Source organism: Panicum virgatum, chromosome 1K (genome assembly GCF_016808335.1).
Source record: "Panicum virgatum strain AP13 chromosome 1K, P.virgatum_v5, whole genome shotgun sequence".
Lineage (NCBI taxonomy): Eukaryota > Viridiplantae > Streptophyta > Magnoliopsida > Poales > Poaceae > Panicum > Panicum virgatum.
Genome location: NC_053136.1, coordinates 56,223,073 through 56,245,514, shown reverse-complemented (window position 1 = coordinate 56,245,514; position 22,442 = coordinate 56,223,073). Strand labels below are relative to the sequence as shown.

Sequence of the window (22,442 nt, the reverse complement as noted above, 5' to 3'; positions counted from 1 at the left end):
ACAACGACCACCATAACTTGCCAACTCAACTTCAAAGGGACCAGAAGACAAGAAATAGTACGTACTAGCTCGCAACTGTCAAATGCTGCAGCAGAAGCATACTATATATCATATATGATCAGTTGCATTTGCAAGCACCTGCCACCTGAATTCCAGGGCCATCAAGCCGCCACCGACAGAAATGCTCACTTCGATACAGATGTCATGTGGGCTCTACGCCTCTTTATTCATTAGTAACACAGCTTATACCCATAACAATACAGCATGCTGGTACTAATATCACCCACCGGTAAAGCACAAAAACAAAATTCCAAATTCTATACCCCCAAACACTAACATCATTGCTCTATAGTTGGGGTACTGCAAGGGAAGAAAAGAAAACGAAAAGCCAGGTCAGCTAGGATCATTCCCAAAAATACTGCAAGGACAACTCAGGCCCGTGCTTATTGGCCCCATCATCTCCTCCATCCAGGAGTAAAGAATACAACTCCAGTAATGCGTACATGAGTGGCCATCCCAAAAAGAACCATAAGTCACATGCAAATAGAGATCCATCTGCACGACGAAGCAGTAGCACATCAGTTTGAGCAAAAACTTCACATCATCGAGGTCCAGTAAAACAAATCAAGCAGCAGCCAAAAATGAGGTTCACATAAGATCAAACTGTAAGTATAAAGGTATTTCGAGCTGGGTGCCGAAAATCTCAAAGCCACATTTGGACAGAGCCTAAATGCTTGTTCACAAAACAAAGCACATGGCTTACAAACCCACAGTAACAGAACATACCTTTGGTAAGTTGACTTTAGAAGGCTCAAGCTTTGTACTCATGGATATGCATCCACTTGGTTGACGACCATTTATTTCCTTTAATCACAGGACAACCTCCTGCAAGAACAATGTGATATAAATAAAACTTTATAATGTAATACAAATAACTTCAGGGGCAGCATCAGTTAAAGATTACAAAAATGAACTCCCAAAAAGATAATGGAACAAAACTACAAAAACGTGTAAATGAAAGGTCTAATATCCTTCAAATGTTTCCAAATATCGGACTAACCATGTAGACTCAATGGGTCCAGAGTGGCATCTGGTTTCATGCTATAGAAAAGAAGCGCATCTCCCATCTTTGGTTTGACAGAGAGACCTCTTCTGGCACATTCTGAAAGCTCATTATACCATGGTAAAGAACTGCTGTTCACATTTGCATCAGGGAAAATAGTCTCACCCCCTTCTTCAACATCTGATCTGTACCCAATGAAAATATTTTTATAAGAACATATTCCATTCAATTACCATCACAAGAACATAATGAATGTATATGCCTATACGTACAGATACATCAGAAGAGTAGCCATCCTCTGGCCACCATTCTTGGTGTTGAACTCATCAAGAAAATAATCAAAGTGAGGCTCATACTTCTGTCCAACTTCATAATGCAGCACTTGGAGTCCCTCACCGTGTTCTGTAACCCAGCATGAAATAATATGATTCGACATCATAATATTTCAGTTTGGATGATTAAAAAAAATTGGGAGGATACATCACTAGACTGCGTCATCATCCAATAGGTAATACCAAAACTCTGTTACATGTGTACTGTCGTTCTATAGTCTATACTGACACTAAGAAGGCACATGTAACAATTAGACTACATTATGTGATTTGTGGGTGACAGGTCTATGGAGGCATCAGTTTTTCTTTGTCGTTTTTGAGATAGTGCTAAGCACAAAGCTTGTTCATGAAGAATATAGCCATACACTAGACTTAAAAATCACACACCAACAGGTATGAAGGTGTTCTATGTGGATGACAGTCTGCGTACACAACAGTTGACTTCATCATTTTTAAGATCACGCCATGCACAGAGCTCATTCCTGAAGATTAAACGCTAAATACCATAAAAAATCACATACCCACAGGTATGAAGGTGTAATCTGCTATCCTCTTTTCGATTGCTCGAATAACCTTGTCTCTTCCTCTTTGGAGGAACATGCCTGAACTTGTACGAACCCTGCTGTCCTTGCTTTTGCCTGTGGTGCTATCAACAACCGTTGATTTTACCATGTGAGGCTTGGCCAATCCAATTAGGTAATCGCACTCTTCCTTAGACTAATGAACAGAGCAAACTATCAGAAATCATCATAGTCATATAATCAACAGCAGGTGATAAAATAACAGGTTATAAAAATTTGAAGCAGTTAATAATCAGTAGCTACAAACTATACAGTATGCATAACTATGAACAATTTAACAGAGAGACCAACTGAGATGTTTTCTCTTAGTGGACGATAAATATAGAATTGCATACCAAACAAGGTCAACCTATCGATCAGAATCCTTAAGTCAAATGTACTTGCTTTTTAATAGTACTGATGATGTACAAAAACAAGCATTTTAATAGGCCTTCCATCTGTAAGCAACTTGGTCCCTCTACTTGTCATTGATCTTGTTTTTTAGACCGAATGTTGTCTTATAAAGTAAGTAACTAGGGAAGGCGGTGGTAGTTTGCATAATTTACATCCCAGATCTCCCATGTGTCAAGTAACAACCGACGGCACAAAATAGAGGTGTGCTAGAAGAAATGAAGGCCTAATAGCAGAACTATATGCAATTGAGCCAGCAAAGAAAACCATGTAAATGGCAGAATAAAATTTGAACGCCCGTAAGTCATAAGGTGACTACGTGAGCCATTGTTGTATTCCCAGATCCAACTTCAGTGGTGCCATGGACTACTTAGATAGTTAGCATGACATGGTAGTAATCCATCTGTGTCTCATGAGACTCGGAGAATGTTGAGCTACCAGGAAGTTGTGGTAGACGAATGCCCTGGGCTCCCACGAGATGACCTCCGTCCACTGCGCACCCCGGTCTCCCAGTCCAACCCTGGTTGCAGTTGCAGCCACAGCGACGATCTGCGGATCAGCACGAGATCGAACCAAATCTGAACAAGTAGAGCGAGCCGAAGGAAGGCTAGTCACCCGAGGTCGCGGCGGGCGCGTGGGCGCGAGGGGCGGGCGTCGGCGGACTCGGTCTCCCCTCCGGCAGCGTTGGTGGTGGCGGCGCTGGGCGCGGACACTGGGAGGGAGAAGACGCCGAAGGCGAGGAGGGCGAGAAGGAAGGCGGAGACGAGGAGCAGGGCGGTGAGCGCGATGGCGTACGGCGAGGCGCGGCCGGCGCGGGTGGGGAAGACGCGGGGCGGGCGGATCCCGCGCATGAGCGGGCGCGACGGCGCCATGGGGGGCAGGTGGTGGGGTCGCGTGGCGTCGGGTTCCTTTTCCTCGCGCGGGCGCGGCGACTGCAGTGCACTCCTGTGTTGTTGAGTGTGTGCCTGTGTGGGCAGCAGCCTCGTGCGTCGTTCCGTCGCCCCGACCCGTGGATTTCTTCCTGTCCTTGCCAAAACCGTGTGCGCCGCGCCGGTGCGCCGCGCCGGGGCGTCTATTGATCGCACCAGCGACTGAAGGTGTACTATCGCACGCATCAGTTAAAGATATAAAAAATAAAAATTGTTCCAGAACAAAATAAAATATTTCAAAAAAAATTCGGAACAAATAAAAATATTTAAAAAAATATCTAGAGATAGAAATTATTCCAGAACAAATAAAAATATTTTTTAAAAATATTATCTAAATATAATCATGTGCGATAGTATGACTTTTAGTCGCACGTGCGATAAATAAACTTCACGCGCGCCGGCGCCAGCGCCACCACCCCCGCCTGCGGTGCTGGTCTCTGCTAAGGCCAGTCTCAGTGGGAGTTTCATGGACACAAATATCTAGACTGGAAACTAGGTAATCGCGCCAGATGAGTTTCATGGTGATGAAATTCTCCTCTCATCGTATGAAACTCCACCCTTCTCTCTCCTTGCCACGTTAGCAAATTTGATGATATTTAATGCCATGAAACTCTCCATAAAACTCCCACTGAGACTGGCCTAACTACTACTATCTGTGGTTTTGAGATTAATTAATTTCCGCCCATATACTCCTTGTAAATTTCATGACATGCTACTCTTTTTCCGTCCAAATGGTATGTCATTTAATATGTAACAAGAATGAAAAACATAAAATTTTTGACATATTACCTGAAACGAATTGCATTGCTAATTCCTGGATGGAAAATTTAAGCACTTGTAAGAACTCAAACATAGGTAGATAGATTTCACCATAATTAAAGTAACGAGCTTTTTATGAGTTAGTGTCATGCTGTATTCACGTGTAATTACCATTCACGTAATAAATTTCCATACATAAAATCTTAAAAATTTGGACACTGGAACAGACAATAGTGTTAGGGCTTATCCAAAGATATGGTGCTAGTGGATTTATTAGCAAGAGAAATTGTCCTATTTTAAAGCGTTGAAACCTTGAAATAGTGTGCTCTAAATATTGACTCATTATTTTAAAATGTGGAACCACTACCTTTATAATGTTGGGCTTATGCAGCAAACATTATGAAATTCCATATTCAATATTTATTTAAACCGACTTTAATATTTTCAAAACACTAGTTTAACATTTGTAAAAAAAATAGTTTGTTATTTTAATGCTTTATCGAAGATGTTAAATTTCCTAAAAAAATAAAAAAAATTCATGCTAGATCTGATTTTATTACATTAAATCTAAAGAACAACATGGTTTTAAAAAATGCATAAACGGTTTATGAGAAAAATGCATTTAAAATATGAAGTGAAACTCAACTCTAACCATGTGCCTACTAACGACAGCGCCTCGTGCGGAATTATTTTTAATTTTTAACTTATTTTCTAATTTTATTTTAAAAATAATCCACCGAACAAATATTTGCAGATATAACACTTTTGAGTAGCGCCGGGTAGCGTGGTATGACAAAAAAAACACTATGTCACGCCACATGCTTTGCGTGATAAGGTTTGCCATGTTGGTACGCTTCAAAGCGCTTGGAAGGGGTTTGCCAGCGCATAATTCATGTGTCAAGATTGTCATGGCACTGTAACCTGCGTGACAGTACAATCTTGTCACGTCAGACCTTAGAAAAATCATAACTTTTTCGTACAAACTCAGATGGATATGATTTATATATATAAATTGTAGTTCTCAACGAGATATATAACTTTGTAGTTTTGAGTTTTTTCATTTGAAATCAACAAATTGGGAGACGATCCATACTCGGATCATGAAGAGTGTTACGTTATATTCCATACTCGGATATGATATAATTTAGTAAAAGTTATATTTTTAATATTAAATATATATTTTTGTAATTAATTTATATCTACATCTTTCTTGCTCCAAATATGGTGAAATTTTTATAATGAGATAATAATTATATTATGAAGTTGCAGTAAAAAATTCATGGTCTAAAGAGTCTGGTATAGCTTGAAATTAAACTCCTGAATCTATAACTTACATGATCCAATGAGGATGGAACTTTACTACAGCTCGATCATTCAATTATTAGACCATCATAAAAATTTCACCATAATTGGATCAAAAAAATGAATATAAGTTAATTATAAAAATATATATCTAAAATTAAAAATACATTTTTTTACTAATTTGTATCATATGTTTGCTGAATAGACAACTTTTGCATTTTATTATTTTTGTGTGATTTACTATAATTTTTTAAAGATTTAATCAAAATAAACATAAAAATAAGAAAAACCACCCAGAGAGGTCATCTGTCTGATTTTGCGAGTTCGAGAAGGCAAAATACCTGGTTTTTGAGTTTAGGATGAAAATGTAAACTCGACTTACATTCCAAGAGGATAAATAGAATTTTATTTAAAAAAATCTAAAGATATATGAAATCAATCTTGGGCCGTGTCGCATGCAGGAGGACGATGGGTAGGTGGGTGATAGTTGCCTTGGGCCGTATCGCAACCCCAAACGAGTTCAGCGTGCCAGCCAAGGACAATTCTCCGTTTCTCGCAGCGACCAGCGGCTGGCTGTTGTGTTGTTACAGTCTGGAGGAATTAACCAAGCATTATTAATTTAATGAAACTGTAATGTAATACTCCCACATACTCCAGATTTGTTTGGATCGTGATGAAAGGAAGGATCGCTGCTCCGCCTCCAATTCCAATTCCAATTCCTCCGTAGCATCCACAAATCAAACCTCAATGGCGATCTGAACCAACCTTCCAGAACCATCCGGAAGTTCGTATGGATCGGATCCTCAAGTCCGCCAGGGAGTCGGGCTCCCTCAACCTCTCCAATCGCTCCCTCAGGTCGCAATCTCTTGCTCGTCCTTCAGATTCCGATCCGTTTGACCTGGATCCCATCCGATCCCAGCCGCTTTCGACCTCACGATTTGACGAATGGCCCATTTAGCTTCTGGGGGGATGGGATCACGTACGGCATTTCGGCTTTGTGTATATACAAGCGATGTTGTTGTAACTGGTGTTGCTGTCCTCTGTTCAGTTCCAGTGAACTAGCATAGCGCCAATAATGTTCTAGAAACGCGTCGAACAATATGATAGGTTTTATAGTCTCCCTGGGCACAGTCATGTGAGGATCAAATGCCATATCCGCCTTTCCTTGAATGTGCCAAACTGTTCTGCCTAGCTTGTTCCTCTTTGTTTTGTCGCTTACAGCACTTGTGCCTGCTCCTTTTCCACCTCACTCTTCAGGGAGATACCCAAGGAGGTATACAACAACTTGGACACAGGCAGCCAGGATGAGAAATGGTGGGAGGTAATATGCTCGTTACACTACCGCCGTGTGCTATACCGGCCTACGAGCAAAATTAAGTAACCAGACCATGCGTGGATTTTCAGGGAGTGGACCTCCAGAAGCTCATACTGGCTCACAATAATCTTGAAGTGCTAAGAGAAGACCTTAGAAATTTGTCTTCACTTGTTGTGTTAAATATAAGCCACAACAAGATATCTTCCCTTCCAGCAGCTATTGGAGAGTATGGACACTGCTCTTATTGACTAATTTCATTCATAGATATGGGCCATTAATGCCACCTCGACATTTGACATTCCTCTTCTGTGCAGCCTGCCATTGCTAAAATCGCTGGATGCATCTTTCAATCAAATAAACACTCTGCCCGAAGAGATTGGTCTGGCTACTGCATTAGTCAAGTAAGCTTATCATGTATTGTTCACTTCAATTAATTTAGTCTAATTTTATACTGTGTTGGTGCAATCTAAACTTATACAGTTTGCATTTATTTTTGCCAAGTATCTTGCAGGCATCTTTCTTACTCTCTTGTTTAGATCTCATCTCATAGATCTCTCACTAGGGTAAAAGATGCCTTGTTTTCATTCCCTTGCTTGTGATGATTAGTTTTGGAAATGTTAACCATAGTGCTCCTTTATTCATGCTTTCCAAAGTGACAAAACTCTATTTGTTTTGGTACCCCTCAACCTCTTTTGTGTTCACAAAGTGTAAAGCTGTTGTTTGATTAGCACATTATGTAAAAGGTAGAAGCGGTGTGTGATACTTGTTATTCATGTATTTTATGCCGTGTTTTGCCAGGGTTGATCTCTCAAATAATTGCCTTACCGAGCTTCCAGCTAGCCTTGCCAAATGTCCGGACTTGTTGGAACTCAAGGTAAGTTGCAATTGATGTATTCTTATTTTTTGATGGTTTCTTGGTCCTGCAGTTGATCTGTTGCCAACTTATCACTTCCTTTTTCACCTTCTAGTCTAGACATGCACAAAATAATGTATGCATCATTTGCAGGCATCAAACAACACCATATCAAGAATACCAGATGCACTTGCTGGCTGTTCCAAGTTAAGTAAATTGGATCTAGAGGTAAGATCTACCTATAGAATGTCAAAACTATTCCTTTGTTATTCAATTGTGTGTTAAAACTGAACTATCAGGGTAACAAGCTTGTCACTATTTCTGAAAACATGTTTGCATCCTGGACAATGCTCACGGAGCTAAATCTTGGTACGCAAAAATATCAAAGATGTGTTGAAATCATGTGATTCAATTGGTTTTGCATTAAACTAACATTTAGATCCTTACAGCAAAAAATCTGCTTACAACCACCCCGGATAGTATCGGAGCACTTCCTAAACTTATTCGCCTGGACATGCATCAGAATAGTGAGTTTATCTACCATGTTGTTACATGTGCGTATTCCGAACTTTTAATTGTCACTAGCGTTGATGGCTTCCTACCTTTTCTTTGTCAGAAATAACATCAATTCCTCCTTCCATAAAGGGTTGCTCTTCTCTTGCTGAGCTCTATATGGGGTTGGTTCTGTACTCATGGCATGTTTAGCATTTTTTTTTGCTTTGCATTTAGCTTTCTGTGATGTAAATTCACTTTCTCTGTTTTGTATTCCAGAAATAACTTATTGTCTTCAATACCAGCTGATATTGGCACACTATCAAAATTAGGAATACTTGATCTCCATTCTAATCAGGTTCTACCCATCTTTTACATGAACAAACTGTCTTTTTTTTAACATACATGCCCGAACTGTCAATCTGACTTCTCATTGTTCCCCTGGTACACTTGAACACTCATTGTAAAAAGGAAAACCTTGACCATGGGGGGAGACTCCCCCGAGGCTTTGTTCAGAGTTCAAAGCTCAAATCAGTCATGTTAAGAAAACTAGCTACTTTTAATTCCATGGTTTAGAATAGCTGGCATTTATTTGGAGTTGTAACTGTGAATAATGTGCATCAATTGCTCGGGCTTTCGATAAATGATAAACTCAGTAATTTTTCCTCTCACAATGTTACTCCATAGGCTTACTAGTCTAATCCTGTCAGCTGTTGTTGTAGTGGGTTAGAACATCCTTTGAGAACTCATCCGTTAGGTTACTTTCATGTTCATATGGAATTGTAGAGCAAAATCATTCGGAATTACTGTGGTTATTATTGTTCCCGCCTGTCACTTTATGATGACTTTTCACAAGAAAATTATTTGTTACAACTTTGTCTACCAGGAACAATTAGTAGGAGTATCCTGCAACAAACCCTACTAGCATATGTACCTTTCAATAAAAAGAAACAATTAACAGTTCTTTTTCCCCTTTTTTTTCTGTCTGATGAATATGCTACTATTACCAGCTAAAGGAGTACCCTGTTGGAGCATGCAACCTCAAACTATCTTTCCTCGACCTATCGAATAATTCATTATCTGGTCTACCAGCTGAACTAGGTTTGTTTTATTCTGCGCAACGTTGCTCTGTAACACCAGTTCTGCTGTTTGTCTGCTTTGTTTAGAATCACTATGCAATGAATCTGTTTGTTTGCATAGGCATATAAGCACATCTGCACTTATGTATGCATTCCTGTCGGTCTATCTTTATGTATCGGACAGATCATACATATGAATTCTTGCAAGAGTCATAAGTGATGCATTAAGGACCTGGGGCATAGTTTATCTTACCACCTAACTGAAAATCCTAATTCTGTAACTCCATTGCCTACTCAAGGTAAAATGACTACCCTCAGAAAGCTTCTGCTTACTGGAAATCCTATGAGAACACTTAGGAGGTAATTCCTGTCTATCCTACTGTTTAGTAAAATGGCTGTTAGGAATTTCTGTTGATCTGCCAAAAATAATATATTATGTTCCCAGTTCATTGGTTTCTGGATCAACAACTGCATTACTGAAGTATCTGCGGAGTCGGCTTTCATCTGATGAGGAAGGTAATTGAAACGGCTAAGTCAACATGCAAGCATTTCATCTTTAATAGCAACATTTTATGCTGTCCTTTGTTTTTTCGGAGCATGCAATATCTTGGATTGTTCGTATTTGAGAATGATTTCTCGACCACCGAAATGATCAGGATCTGGAAGCACAAGCATCCCGACAAAAGATGACCAAATTGCTGCAGCAAGGCGATTGTCCTTATCTTCAAAGGTGTACTTCAATTATTTTTTCAACATATATGTGATGTCATAAGATAGATCTTCATTTGCCCTTTTATTTTCTTAAAATGAATTTGTTCTCACATGGCTGCTGATAATCTCATATCAGGAATTAGACCTGAGCGGTCTTGGTGTGACCAGTGTACCGGCAGCGGCGTGGGAGACAAGCGATGTGGTCAAATTGGATCTTTCTAAAAATTCAATAGAAGATCTGCCAAATGAGCTGTCATTATGTCATCACTTCAAGTGTGTTTCTGAGCAAGGAGATATTGCCATCTTGTTCTGTTATTAATCATACTCAACCCGAATTCTTAGATTTTGCTCTCTGTTTTTCAGTCCTTAGTGTTGTCGAATAACAAGATAAAAAGGTGGCCGCACACAGTGATCTCCTCCCTTACCAGTCTGTCTTCCTTAAAGCTGGACAATAATCCCTTGGCAGAGGTATTTAAACAGTCATTTCTTTTTGTATTATTTGTCTTCTGGCATATATTTGGCATACAGAAGAATCTCAGTTTGTCAACTCTCATGGTTGATATTGATTGTTGAATTTATAGACGTTTGAACAGTTCTAGGACTGTCATGAAATGGAACATAAGCAGGATCACATAGTATAGGTTTAGCCACTAAAAGCTCCAGAGAGCTAAAAACGTGTTGATAGTACAAAATGAAAGCAATTAACTTTTGAGCTAGCATACTTCAATACTACGTGCAGATATATGGTAATATGCATCATTTCAAACATTTCTTAACTCTATATGAAACACTCGTACTTTCCTTGCAGATATCATCCACTGATCTTGTGTCTCTGTCCAAACTTGAAGTACTTGATTTAAGTGGCAATGCTTCAGCACTACCTGAACCTTCTGCACTTTCTGCGCTACCACAACTGCAGGAGCTCTACCTAAGGTTGGTACCTGGGACATATGCACAACCTCTAAACCACAACTATTAGATGAAAGCTTATCTATCTTTCTGTATCTGTGAGCAGACGGATGAAACTCCATGAATTTCCTAATGGTTTGTTGGACTTAAAACAGCTCCGGATTCTTGACCTGAGTCAGAATAACCTCACAACTGTACCAGAGGTAACTATTCGGATTTGTTGGCAAGGGAGACAGGGTTTTGGTATTTTTCATAAATTTTCCTTTTGATTTCCTGATACTGCCATACTGGTTTTGAAGCTCAAAAATTTTTGTGTGGAAATGTTGTAAGCAGCAGTTAGTGCCCCCTTTCAGTTTCTGCATATGCTGACTGAACTGCACTTAAACAGGGTATAAAGAATTTCACTGTTCTGATCGAGCTTGACCTGTCAGACAACAATATAACAGCGCTCCCAGCAGAGCTGGTATTACCCCCCACCCTTCATTTTTGGTATTTTCTTTCTTGAATCTATCTCTAGATACTGTCCTGTAGTAGGTGTTCTGGAAAACTTCAAACATTTGAACTCTATCATAGCACACACTGATTGTGATAAACAACATGTACTGGCATCAAGTGAAAAATACTTCTCTCACGGCTGCATGGTTCTCAATCTCACTGAATCTTTTTTCTTGGATGCTTTTCTCTGCAGGGATTGCTTGAGCCTAACCTGCAAGTGTTGAAACTTGACGGGAATCCGCTTAGAAGGTAAGAAAGTAACCTCGATCTGTGATTTGATCGTACCTACGCTGAATAAAGGAATCTGGCATGTAGCAGTCTGGTGCCAAAATTACAGAAACACACATAATAGACATACAATGCCATGGCGCTACGTGATAAATCATTGGAACTAAAATGTGCATCTGATGAAAGAATTTAGAGGGAAAGATATAGTTGCCAGATTGATCAACCATCAATGTCACAAAGCTCAGCCTCCTATTGCTTTCTCATGCAGCATAAGGCGGACTCTGTTGGAGCGAGGAACGAAAGCAATTCTCAAGTACCTCAAAGAAAAATTGCCCGCTGAATAATGTCTCAGAGAACAAATTGTCGTGGGACTCGGGCAATAATATGTTTCTTGGCCACTGTATCTTTTATTTAAGCCTTGCAATTTTCCGGTGTGAATTCTGCGGAATCTGGATCTTGCGCGAGAAGTGAGCGAGTTGCCGTATGGGCGTTGTGGTCAATATTTGTGTGTGTTTGCATCATCCCTTTCGTTTGCATCATTGAAGCTAGTGTCTCTGTCCACTCTTTATGAATCGGTGGTACAACGAGACGCGGCAGAAGACGAGAAGAGATGTTGCAGATGAGATTAGATGGCAGACGTGAGACGGCATGGTTCTGAAAGGTACACAGAAGGGTCGTGTCTATTCCACCATTCTATAAGTTGAGCACGCCAGTGTCTTTCATGTGTTGCGCAGTGAAAACAATGTGTTTTTCAGGTGTTGTACGTCAACAATAATTTTTGTGGAATTTTGAACGGCTTCTAGTGCATGTATGGGAACTGTTAACCTGATGTTCTCTTGTGAATCCCCTTGTCATCATCTTACATTGGCAGTATCTTGACCGGCCAACAGAACTGAAACAAAGCTAGTAGCTCTATGCACGCACAGCCGCGTACTATATATATATATATAGTTGTTGCACGTGAATAATATAATGAAGCTGCATGCTTAGGAGAGGAGAAAGCAGAGCAGCGCGGCGAAGGTGAGGAAGAGCCATATCTGATATGGTGCAGCGACTGCTTTACCCGCCGCTGGCCGTCGCCGACGATCATAGGCCACGGCGGCACCGGGAACGCCCTCAGGAGCACGGCCGCCGCTGCGCTGCCGATGAGGCAGCCGGCACCCAGCTAGCCCCAGTGGTTGCTGCCATAGTGGTGCTGTCTGCGCAGCAGGCTGTTGACGATGGCGGGCGTGAAAGCAGCGCAGGTCGTTGTGGTCGTGGCAGAGCGGGAGGCGCGGCGGCGGCGGCCCTCGGATACGGCGGCCCTGCACACGGCCATGTTGTCATGTGTCTACTAGCTTGTAGCTGCTGCTTGTTGTTATATATAGAGTCAGGATCGGAGCGTCTACGTCCGAGACCCTAGCTCGCTCGCTAGCTTCTTGTCGGCGGCGCCGTTGCAGCATTCTCTTTGTCTTCGTCGTCGTCGTCCTCCTCCTCCCAACAGCTAGCAACAGGGCAACAACTAGCATATGTGCATGTCTATCAGATCCATCCCATTCTCATCTGCCCCCCCCCCCCCCCCCCGGCACGGACAGTCAAGCACTCCGTACATGCATGTGCATGCGCTGCATGGATCAACCCATTTATATGGGGGATGGATTGGTGGATCGATGTCACTTGTTTTGGTTGTTGGCTGGGCCTGATCTGAGGGCTAGCTTGCTCCCCCTTGCCTTGTTGGCATCAACTGCCAACGATCGGAACTGCATGCATGCATTTCACACGGCCTCCGTATTATGTCGAAACCCTTGTGAAACTCACAGATAAACTTGAGCCTGACTGCTGCTTCGGATCAGGAACATATATGTTTTCTTAGCACTGCCGCGTGCTCCAATTTCAGGCCAGGCTATAATCAGCTAAACAGACAGCTGCGTAGATGGTTCTCAAATACATGATTTGAGCACGGGTGATCCAGTTGCTAGGAATAAAATCTATCTCAATTATTTAGTAGTTTAGCTGTAAAAATAGATTGGAACATATCAGGTGCAAAACAACCCCTTCGTGCAAATTTTAATTTGGGCCATCGGATCAACATCCAAGGGGTGCGTGAAAAGAGAAATTTACAAAAATACAATTAGAGGCAAACAGTTAATTGTAAAATATATTCAGAACCATGACATGGTCATGGGCTGAAGGGGGTGTTCGGCTGATCTGAAAGCCGGCTGATTTCGGCTGATTTAATAGTATTCTGTGAGAGAAAACAAGTCGAAACAAGCCGAATCAAGCCGGGACAAGACAAGCGAACAGGGCTGCCGGCTGATTTCGGCTGATTTAATAGTATTCTGTGAGAGAAAACAAGCCGAATCAAGCCGGGACAAGACAAGCGAACAGGCGGAAACCTACTGCCTACTGTGGGCTGGCCGATCTCGGCCCTATCTTATGTTTGTTGGTTAGGTCATCCTCTGCTCAGGCATCTGGACCGTTCGTCGCTCAGGCATCACACGGCTAGGCTGCCCCCAACCATCCAGACGCTCCGTGCTCAGTGCCCAAGCCCTTCTCGGCTTCTCCTCCTCCGTCCGACCGTCCGTCCGTTGGTTGGTTCGCCGTCGCGGGACAAGCAAGGAGGGGAGATTGATGGCCGCCGCGGCTGCGGCGAGCATGGGGGTCGTGCGGGAGGTCCTGGGCCCCGACGTCGTCGAGGAGGTGGACCAGCCCATCATCGACTACATCGCCAACGTCCTCGCCGACGAGGACTTCGACTTCGGCGCCCCCGACGGCCACGGCATCTTCGAAGCGCTCGGAGAGCTCCTCATCGACTCCGGATGCGTCTCCAGCCAGGACCACTGCCTCCAGGTACGAGTACGACCCCCAACTGGGCCGCTCTATTCTCCGATCTGACGCGCTAGCTAGCTGTGCCTTCTATTGCTTGGCGCTCTAGATACTATACCAGATATTATGGATCCGTGCGATTCTCTGCTTCCTCAGTTGTTTGGACGATCCCTTGGATTTAACCCAGCCGTGGTGTACTGGTGTATCACGACCTGTCTCATGGACAATTGCTATACAACTGCACAATTGCTATAGTTTGCTTCATTTCAACTATTGATGGCTCTGTCACCCTTCCATTTAGCTGCTCTGGGGATCAATATGTCTTTTATTGGTCATTTCTAAGATATACGCACACAGAGACCTTTAGAGTCCTTCCCATTTGGGGAATAAAAAATGTTAATACATACAGAGATTGCTTGATTCTGATTTGCAGAAGCACTTACATGTGTTTTGTTTTCTCGCTGCAGGTCTGCAGTAAGCTTTGCGAAAAGTTTGGGAAGCATGGTCTCGTGAAACCCAAACAAGCTGTGCGTAGCCTTGTTACACCGTTGCGTATGAATGCGGGGATGGACGACGATGTCGCTCCAAAAAAGCAACCTGAAGTATTCGAGGGACCATTGCTATCTTCACGTGATAAAGCCAAGATTGAACGGAAAAAAAGAAAGGATGAGAGGCAAAGAGAGGTAATATGTTTTCTACTTTGCCAATGGCTCATCTTAAATCGCCACACTATGCTCTGCCATTGCTTGTCTTTTCTTATTTTTGTAATGGTAGATGCAAATGTCTTCCTTCGTTCCTTCCTTCCTGACTATGCTCTTTTGTATACTGTTCTGCTTGCTGGTCCAGGCACAATATCAAATGCATGTCGCAGAGATGGAAGCACTTAGGGCTGGAATGCCTCCTGTTTTTGTAATTCACAATAATGATGGTGGGCCAGCTGTTAGGGATATACATATGGAGAACTTCAGTGTCACTGTTGGTGGTCGTGATCTTATTCAGGAAGCCACTATAACACTTGCTTTTGGAAGGCACTATGGTTAGTTACAACTTTAGAGTGCTTTATTTATGAACTTCTTGGTGTTCCGCAACCCCCAATAAATAACACTTTGGCAGGGAAGCATGTTCGGTTCATTTATATGGATCTGTAACAGCTTCGTTTGAAACAGTATTCAACGAGCTTCAGCATGTCTTATTTACCCATTTCAGGCCTTGTTGGAAGAAATGGTTCTGGAAAGACATCTTTCCTCAGAGCTATGGCGATGCATGCAATTGATGGTATTCCGAAAAACTGTCATATATTGCATGTTGAGCAAGAGGTCGTGGGTGATGACACCACGGCTTTGCAGTGTGTTCTGAATGCCGATGTTGAACGAGTTCAACTTATGCAGGAAGAGGCCCGTCTGGTTCAACAACAGGTTGACTAATGAAGAATTTGCTTTTCTTGATTCTACCGCTTCTTGCCTGATGTTCTTCCTCCTTAGAGCTTTCCCTATTTGTCATGTGTTCCATTCAGCTAAATGTTACCATACCATTGCTATGCAGAAAGACCTAGAGATTGAGGCTGAATTTGGACAGGGCTCGGGCAAGAGCAAGGGTGATCTTGACAAAGATTCTATCAGCAAGAGGCTTGAGGAGATATATAAACGGCTTGAGTTTATCGATGCAGATGCTGCAGAGGCTCGCGCGGCATCAATTTTGGCGGTCTGTTTAGTTCCCTTGTCTGTACCATTTGCACAATTTGCTTTTGCTCCCGTTTAAAGTGCAGTACTTGATTCTTTCAAGCACCAATACCTGTCTAAATAAGTAGTCGTCAATAGGGGGCGGCAATAACATTTCATGACGTTTTGTGTTTAGCGTTCATCATAAATTAGGAAGGTAGCATTTGTGCATGTTGATCTCAGAAATAGCATAGGATTTGCACATGCTGCATACTTACATTGTACTGTTTTGAATGGTGGAACTCTTTACAGGGTCTTAGTTTCACTCCAGAAATGCAACGCAAACGTACAAAAGAGTTTTCTGGTGGATGGCGCATGAGAATAGCTCTAGCACGTGCTCTGTTCATTGAGCCTGATTTACTACTACTTGATGAGCCGACGGTAAGTTGGAAATAAGGGGTTGTTTTTCTTCACTTACTGGCTTATATGCTAACAACCTATCACTTTGCAGAACCATCTTGATCTTCATGCTGTGTTATGGCTAGAAACATATCTCCTGAAATGGCCAAAGACATTTATTGTTGTATCGCATGCTAGGGAGTTTTTGAATACGGTATGCACGCGACATATGTTTTTCCTGTGTTGGTTTGAACTGGATAACTGATGACCAGATCTTTTCAGGTTGTCACCGACATTCTTCATCTATATGGTAGAAAGCTACATGCTTACAAAGGTGACTATGACACATTTGAGAGGACTCGGGAAGAGCACCTTAAGAATCAGCAGAAAGCCTTTGAAACAAATGAGAAAGCCAGATCCCACATGCAGGTTAGTTTGTATTTCTAGCTGTATCATTAGCCCTGAGAGTGCTTTAGTGCCTCATTTCAAGAAAACTATGCTGTTTCTGTAGCAAACAATGAATTGGAAGTTGATGCTTTAGTTCATTCATGTTTTTTTATGGGTTAATAAACTTCCTTTTCAAAAGCATGTAAGCAACTCCCTTGTTATCCCATTTCAAATTCACCAGATGGTTCTGCTAGATGTTTAGCACCGAAGTTTGTCTGAATTGATCATACCATGGCCATCTCTAGTCTACCCCAACTTGCTTGGGATTAAAAGGCTTTGTTGTTATTATTGTTGTTGAATAATAGTAGACTGTGTATGTCTTTATCTTGAACATGGTTAGCTACTCTGTAGGCAGCTGAAGCTTGTGCAACGTGAGCTGGCCCAGCTTGCAGTGTCTTAGTGAAACAGAACACTTGAGACAAAATCTGTCTGATATAAGTTCAAATGAAAGAAAAATAGAATTATCTGGAAACTGCTGAGGGTATTAAGTGCTGCTATCTATATTTCCTCAAGGACCAATGGTGAAGTTCAATTGTTTACTTTCTCTGTAGGCATTCATTGACAAGTTCCGGTACAATGCAAAGAGAGCATCGCTTGTTCAATCAAGAATCAAGGTGTGTTTTCTCACAGTGCCTCCATGTTAATACTTTTGCAATTCAAAAGTTGGTTCACTTTTACTGTATGCGGAGATGGTTTCGACCCCCCAAAGAAAAAAAAACTGGCATTCTGATATATAATCTTCTTTGATGACAACATTGATGTCCGACTTGATATTCTTATCTGTACTATCTCAGGCGTTGGAGCGAATGGAACATGTTGATGCGGTTGTCAGTGATCCAGAGTATGTCTACCCCTTAAGGCAATTGTATTTTGGTATTTCGGTTACAGTCAACTCAGCAATTGTTTGATTAATTTCTTGCAGCTATAAATTTGAGTTCCCAACCCCAGATGATCGCCCTGGACCACCAATCATTAGCTTCAGGTTTTATTTCTGATCCATATGACCATAATTTATCATTTATGAAATCTTTTTCCCCTCTTACCATATGCACCAGTTGGCCTTTTATTCCGTGCCTTTTGACCTTCTGGATTAATTACCAGCTATTATTTTAGGCAATAGGCATCCATGTGATATGTTTGTTTGCTGATGAATAATACTTTCCTTCTTTGCAGTGATGCCTCGTTTGGTTACCCTGGAGGGCCTACTTTGTTTAAGAATTTGAATTTCGGTATTGACCTCGACAGTCGTATAGCAAGTATGGTTTCTTTGTTCCACTCATCTTATCTTGACTGAAGATTATTCTCTAGTATTCTAAGTTCTAGTACTTCCATTTTTAATTACACATTGACTTAACGTTTCAGTGGTTGGTCCTAATGGCATTGGCAAGTCTACTATACTGAAATTAATATCTGGAGATCTGCAGCCAACTTCAGGAACAGTATTCCGCTCCCCCAAGGTGCTTCATTCTTCTTTAGCTACAATCATGGTTTTTTTTACCACCCTTGTACTGCTTTTTCTTCAAAAAACTTGTGTTACATGAACTTGGATCTAAGGCCTATGCCATTCCAAAGATTTATTCTGTAATTGTGATTATAGTTTTGTATATATTGAGATGGCAGTATTTTTTTGTCCTATGCCATTACTGAATCAGACAAAATACCCGAACCTCGATCCTTAATATTAATCTTTTTCTTTGGTCACTTGCATAATGCTGCTACACATACATGGTGAGATTGATTTGTTGGCTTGTTGCCATTGTCGATTGCCATGGGGTTTTCTTTGCAGCATCCTCTCATTGGTCTTTTTTTTTTGTGTGTGTGGCTTTACAGGTCCGCATGGCTGTATTCAACCAACATCATGTTGATGGGCTTGATTTAACAGTGAATCCCCTTCTATACATGATGAGGTGCTATCCGGTAAGTTAAAGCATCATCTTTAGTTACTATAGGATATGAAACTTAACCTGGTGGATAGTATTCTGTGTCTATTTGATACTGAACTCAAATACAAACTTAACCTGTTTGCAGGGTGTACCTGAGCAGAAGTTAAGGGCACATCTGGGTTCCTTTGGTGTTTCAGGAAATCTTGCCCTCCAACCTATGTATACTTTGTCAGGTAGGGATCATACCAATCTCTTAGGAAGTTTTAGGTGATGAAATATGCTACTAGTTCATGACTGTCAGTTTTGAGAAATTGTTAAGGGTTCATCTGCGCGTTGAATTTTGAATTACTTGATCCTAATTAAAGCAATTGCAACTTCAGGTGGTCAGAAGAGTAGGGTTGCATTCGCGAAAATCACCTTCAAGAAACCACACATTATACTTCTCGATGAGCCTTCTAACCATCTGGTGAGGAAATCATGGCACATTATTTTTTCTTTTTCCTTGTATTTTTCTAGGTTGGTTCTGAACTGAAATCCATCTGTGTTGCAGGATCTGGACGCAGTTGAGGCGCTCATCCAAGGTTTACTGGTTTTCCAGGGTGGAGTGCTAATGGTAAGGCGGCAAAGATGTTTGTTTCAGTCGGTGTAGTGTGGACAGTTTAGTGGTGTCTGTGGGCAAAGGAGAAGAGTGTCTGACGAGTGGTCTTGCAGGTGAGTCACGATGAGCATCTCATCACTGGAAGCGTGGACGAGCTTTGGGCGGTGTCAGAGGGCAGGGTGACCCCATTCTCGGGCACGTTCAAGGATTACAAGAAGTTGCTCAAGCCTTAGATCAGCCTGGAGGAATGGAGGATGCCTCCCTTCCGTGCACAAACGCCGAAATCTAGAAGAGCGATGCACACAATGTAAAGCAGGAAACAGTTTTGAGTGGTGTCCAGTTTTTATCCTTTGTGCTGTGAACTGAGGCGACATGTACCTCTGCCGTAGGTGACATGCATCGTTATCATCACAGATTATAGGGCACTTTGCATTGTATCATGTTTGGAGTCTAAAATAAACGCGAGAGTTTTGATGCGATGCTGGTTATGCTTAGGCATGGATGGAGAAGTTGTTATGATTTCCTTTTTTTTTTAAAAAAAGTTGTTTGTGATTGGCTTTTCTTGTGCGGTCTGCATCGTCGTTTTGGTGCACGGGAAGGTCTGTTGACAATTTCGAGTGGAGCTGTCTGCCCTCTGCAGAGGGGGACTGACCGAGGCCCCGTTTGGGAGGGCTTCTGGAGCGGCTTCACGAGCGGCTCTAGGTGAAGCTCTTTCAAACGTTTGTTTTATAATTGGTTTCACGTGTGAAGCCGGTCCTGAAGTCATCGGCGGCTTACACAGGCAAGGTGAAGCCATGAAATCGTGGCTTCACGCGGCTTACACATCAATCTAACAAGTGAAGCTGTCTCGCCAAATATTTTCTAAAACGGCTCTAACTCTATCAGAGAAGCTGCTCCATCTGAGGAGCCGGAGCCGGATCTGTTTTTGGAAGAGCCGGAGCCCTGGCAAACAGGCCCGGAGTAGGGGGGGGGGGGGGAGAAGAAGGGACCTGCGTTGCGAAGGCCGGCCTAGACCAACGGCTGGGTGGGCCTGGCCCAGTCCTGGCGTGCGTGCCACTTACTAGTAGTAGTCGTCGTCTCTTGTCCAGTTGTCCTGGTCCCCCTCAAAAAAAAAAAAAATTGTCCTGGTGAGTCGAAGCAACTCAAGCAACCGGCTCCTCTCTCTCTCCGGTCTCCGCGTTTGGTTTGACCAACTCGCTCCCTTTCCCCCGCCGCCAAACCCTAGATCGCCGCCCGCCATGGAGAGCTGGGCGACCTGGGTCGGGACCAGCGTGGCCTCCGCCTTCTTCGCCTCCCTCGAGCGCTGCTCCTGCATCAACCTCTCCACCGACGACGACGATGACCGCGACGACGAGGAGGAGGCCAAGGACCGGCCCCTCATCCTCTCCTCCGCGCCCCGCCACGACGACCACGCCGCCGCCTCTAAGCCCACCGACCTCAGCCCCCTCCCCGAGCCCAAGGTCCAGGACCAGAAGCAAGAGCAGCCGCCCCTGCCGCCCGTATGAATGGATCACTTGCTTCTTGTCACCTCACCTCCGGCTAGATCTTCCCTTTCCTCCTAAGAAGGAATACTGCTAGTTGTATACTCTACTAGCTGCTGTGCTGTTATCTCTCTCGCCTACCCTTCGTTGCCAAATAAGTCGTGTGCTCTTCTCTTGTGTGCAGTGCAGTGCAATCCCCGTATTATCTGTCCTGTGTCTCCCTTCGTGTGAATATATCTCCTCATTTGTAGCCCTACCTGTCGTTTCAATTGACTCAATAAATGCATCAATTTCCATCATGCAATGCAATGCAATGCAATGCAATGGCACTGGATGCCCATCAACAACTGTATGATTTTTTTTCCTATCATCAAATTCTCATCCTGTCAATTGGGAATTGAGTTGAACCAACCAATATACGCATCGTCCATCTGCTGTTTTATTAATGCGATGACAATTGGGGACCAAAGGAGCTTGTATGCTTCTATTGTCATTTTGGTTGCTGCTGCTGCTGTTGTTGCATACTTAGTGATTCATTGGGATCTCTCGGCTTGGTGGTGGCCTGATTACTTCCAAACCGCACATGAAAATTGCCTCACTTGTTCACCTGATTGTGCGGAGAATATGTTGCTGAGCCCTCAGCGGGTTTCATCTCTTGTTATATGTCCTCATCACCTGAAAACAGTAGCTGGCTAGGATCTTGAGAAATAGCAAAACACATCTAATTCTGGACACAAGCTGTTAGTGCTGGATGATAGTTAGTATAATGCTATTGCGTTTATTCTGAACCATGTTAACTGCTGCTGTTCCAAAGGAGAACAAGGGATTCACAGGCTGTAGTTTTTGTGAGTTCCATATCTGTTAAAACAGTATCTATGGAGTATGGACTGATTTTTCTGTTCCTGGATATGTATTGATGCCTGCTATTATGTTGATGTGTACTAATAAGCAGGCTTGGGCTTCCTTGCCTTGTGATTAGTTATGCAACTGCTACCCATTTGTTTGTGCAAAACATCGACAATGAAGTTGGCTGCGGTTGAAGAACACAGTCACTGCCTGAAACTGTGAGAGCTGCTGGGCGTGGTACACAGCACAGATGATGGTAAACTGCAGCAGCAGCAGCAGCAGCAGCAGGCGCCAGCTCTGCCTGCGCTGGAGACGTTTTAATTGCTTATGCTCGTGCATTAAGTAGGTTAATAAAGAGGCACTGGGGGCAGCTCATCGTTGCCTGAAGCCTTGCCTGCCTGCACCATGCTTATGCTTTTTCTTTGCATGATTTTGTTTGGTTGGTGGATGTAGAATTTTAGAAGAGCTGATTTTGCTTTGCTCTTTGGGCAGCCGCCCGAAAGGCAGATGTGAGAGGCGGTTGCAGGTAATAGGGCCATCATTCAGCTGACAGGGAGGGCTCGGGGCAGCCATGCACGCCTTGCTGGTTATTGCCAATCCTATCGCCGACAAAGCCAAGGCCGCAAACAAACCGGCATGCACATCAGCTAGCGCATCATCTAGGTCACTCAACAGTCATCAGCCACCTGTCACTCAGAAGATGCACACGTGCCCGGTTCCTCATTCTGATACATGGCTAGCTCATGGCTCTCATGTCAATGTGCATGCCCTGTCATATGTATTCGTGTCTCCTTCATTTTATATAGAACATCACCATATGGTGTTCTTCATGTATGAGAAAAAGGGGGATCCATGTTTTCACACGAGATAGATCTGATCTGCAGGAT

At 42.8% G+C, this 22,442-nt stretch overlaps 4 protein-coding genes across 4 annotated transcripts; 3 read left to right on the top strand and 1 right to left on the bottom strand.

Moving 5' to 3' along the window:
• Positions 1–86: 86 nt before the first annotated feature.
• LOC120650606 (probable prolyl 4-hydroxylase 3) lies at positions 87–3,347 on the bottom strand. Its single transcript, XM_039927787.1, has 7 exons — positions 2,982–3,347; positions 2,805–2,886; positions 1,917–2,112; positions 1,336–1,465; positions 1,061–1,248; positions 787–885; positions 87–555 (listed from the first exon to the last, which is right to left on the bottom strand). Exons 1-6 carry the CDS (start codon positions 3,236–3,238, stop codon positions 812–814), a joined length of 927 nt encoding a protein of 308 aa, XP_039783721.1. The 5' UTR covers positions 3,239–3,347; the 3' UTR covers positions 87–555; positions 787–811.
• A 2,607-nt stretch (positions 3,348–5,954) lies between these two features.
• LOC120650578 (plant intracellular Ras-group-related LRR protein 6-like) lies at positions 5,955–12,281 on the top strand. Its single transcript, XM_039927755.1, has 21 exons — positions 5,955–6,211; positions 6,614–6,677; positions 6,761–6,897; positions 6,986–7,072; positions 7,470–7,545; positions 7,678–7,752; positions 7,824–7,893; positions 7,974–8,051; positions 8,141–8,201; positions 8,296–8,374; positions 9,027–9,117; positions 9,395–9,455; positions 9,541–9,611; positions 9,752–9,825; positions 9,943–10,083; positions 10,149–10,274; positions 10,615–10,739; positions 10,822–10,918; positions 11,104–11,178; positions 11,404–11,459; positions 11,707–12,281. Exons 1-21 carry the CDS (start codon positions 6,147–6,149, stop codon positions 11,780–11,782), a joined length of 1,785 nt encoding a protein of 594 aa, XP_039783689.1. The 5' UTR covers positions 5,955–6,146; the 3' UTR covers positions 11,783–12,281.
• Positions 12,282–13,944: 1,663 nt separating this feature from the next.
• Positions 13,945–19,780, top strand: LOC120650571 (ABC transporter F family member 3-like). Its single transcript, XM_039927743.1, has 18 exons — positions 13,945–14,267; positions 14,711–14,926; positions 15,090–15,279; positions 15,450–15,658; positions 15,786–15,944; positions 16,214–16,342; positions 16,413–16,514; positions 16,583–16,729; positions 17,299–17,361; positions 17,542–17,588; positions 17,670–17,729; positions 17,921–18,003; positions 18,110–18,204; positions 18,578–18,664; positions 18,776–18,863; positions 19,011–19,096; positions 19,181–19,243; positions 19,342–19,780. Exons 1-18 carry the CDS (start codon positions 14,049–14,051, stop codon positions 19,459–19,461), a joined length of 2,163 nt encoding a protein of 720 aa, XP_039783677.1. The 5' UTR covers positions 13,945–14,048; the 3' UTR covers positions 19,462–19,780.
• Positions 19,781–20,322: 542 nt separating this feature from the next.
• Positions 20,323–21,013, top strand: LOC120650565. Its single transcript, XM_039927740.1, has one exon. The coding sequence runs from the start codon at positions 20,467–20,469 to the stop codon at positions 20,731–20,733; it is 267 nt and encodes an 88-aa protein (XP_039783674.1). The 5' UTR covers positions 20,323–20,466; the 3' UTR covers positions 20,734–21,013.
• The last annotated feature ends 1,429 nt before the right edge of the window (positions 21,014–22,442 follow it).

Bases quoted from the DNA above. Each gene is read 5' to 3' on its own strand.
- LOC120650571 (XM_039927743.1), top strand. From the start codon at position 14,049: ATGGCCGCCGCGGCTGCGGCGAGCATGGGGGTCGTGCGGGAGGTCCTG. The intron at 14,268-14,710 runs GTACGAGTACGA...TTCTCGCTGCAG, and splicing joins GCCAGGACCACTGCCTCCAG to GTCTGCAGTAAGCTTTGCGA. The intron at 16,730-17,298 runs GTTAGTTTGTAT...CTTTCTCTGTAG, and splicing joins AAGCCAGATCCCACATGCAG to GCATTCATTGACAAGTTCCG.
- LOC120650565 (XM_039927740.1), top strand. From the start codon at position 20,467: ATGGAGAGCTGGGCGACCTGGGTCGGGACCAGCGTGGCCTCCGCCTTC.
- LOC120650606 (XM_039927787.1), bottom strand. From the start codon at position 3,238: ATGGCGCCGTCGCGCCCGCTCATGCGCGGGATCCGCCCGCCCCGCGTC. The intron at 1,466-1,916 runs GTATGTGATTTT...GCTGGGTTACAG, and splicing joins TTACACCTTCATACCTGTGG to AACACGGTGAGGGACTCCAA. The intron at 1,249-1,335 runs GTACGTATAGGC...CATTGGGTACAG, and splicing joins GCTACTCTTCTGATGTATCT to ATCAGATGTTGAAGAAGGGG.
- LOC120650578 (XM_039927755.1), top strand. From the start codon at position 6,147: ATGGATCGGATCCTCAAGTCCGCCAGGGAGTCGGGCTCCCTCAACCTC. The intron at 6,898-6,985 runs GTATGGACACTG...TCTTCTGTGCAG, and splicing joins CTTCCAGCAGCTATTGGAGA to CCTGCCATTGCTAAAATCGC. The intron at 10,919-11,103 runs GTAACTATTCGG...GCACTTAAACAG, and splicing joins ACCTCACAACTGTACCAGAG to GGTATAAAGAATTTCACTGT.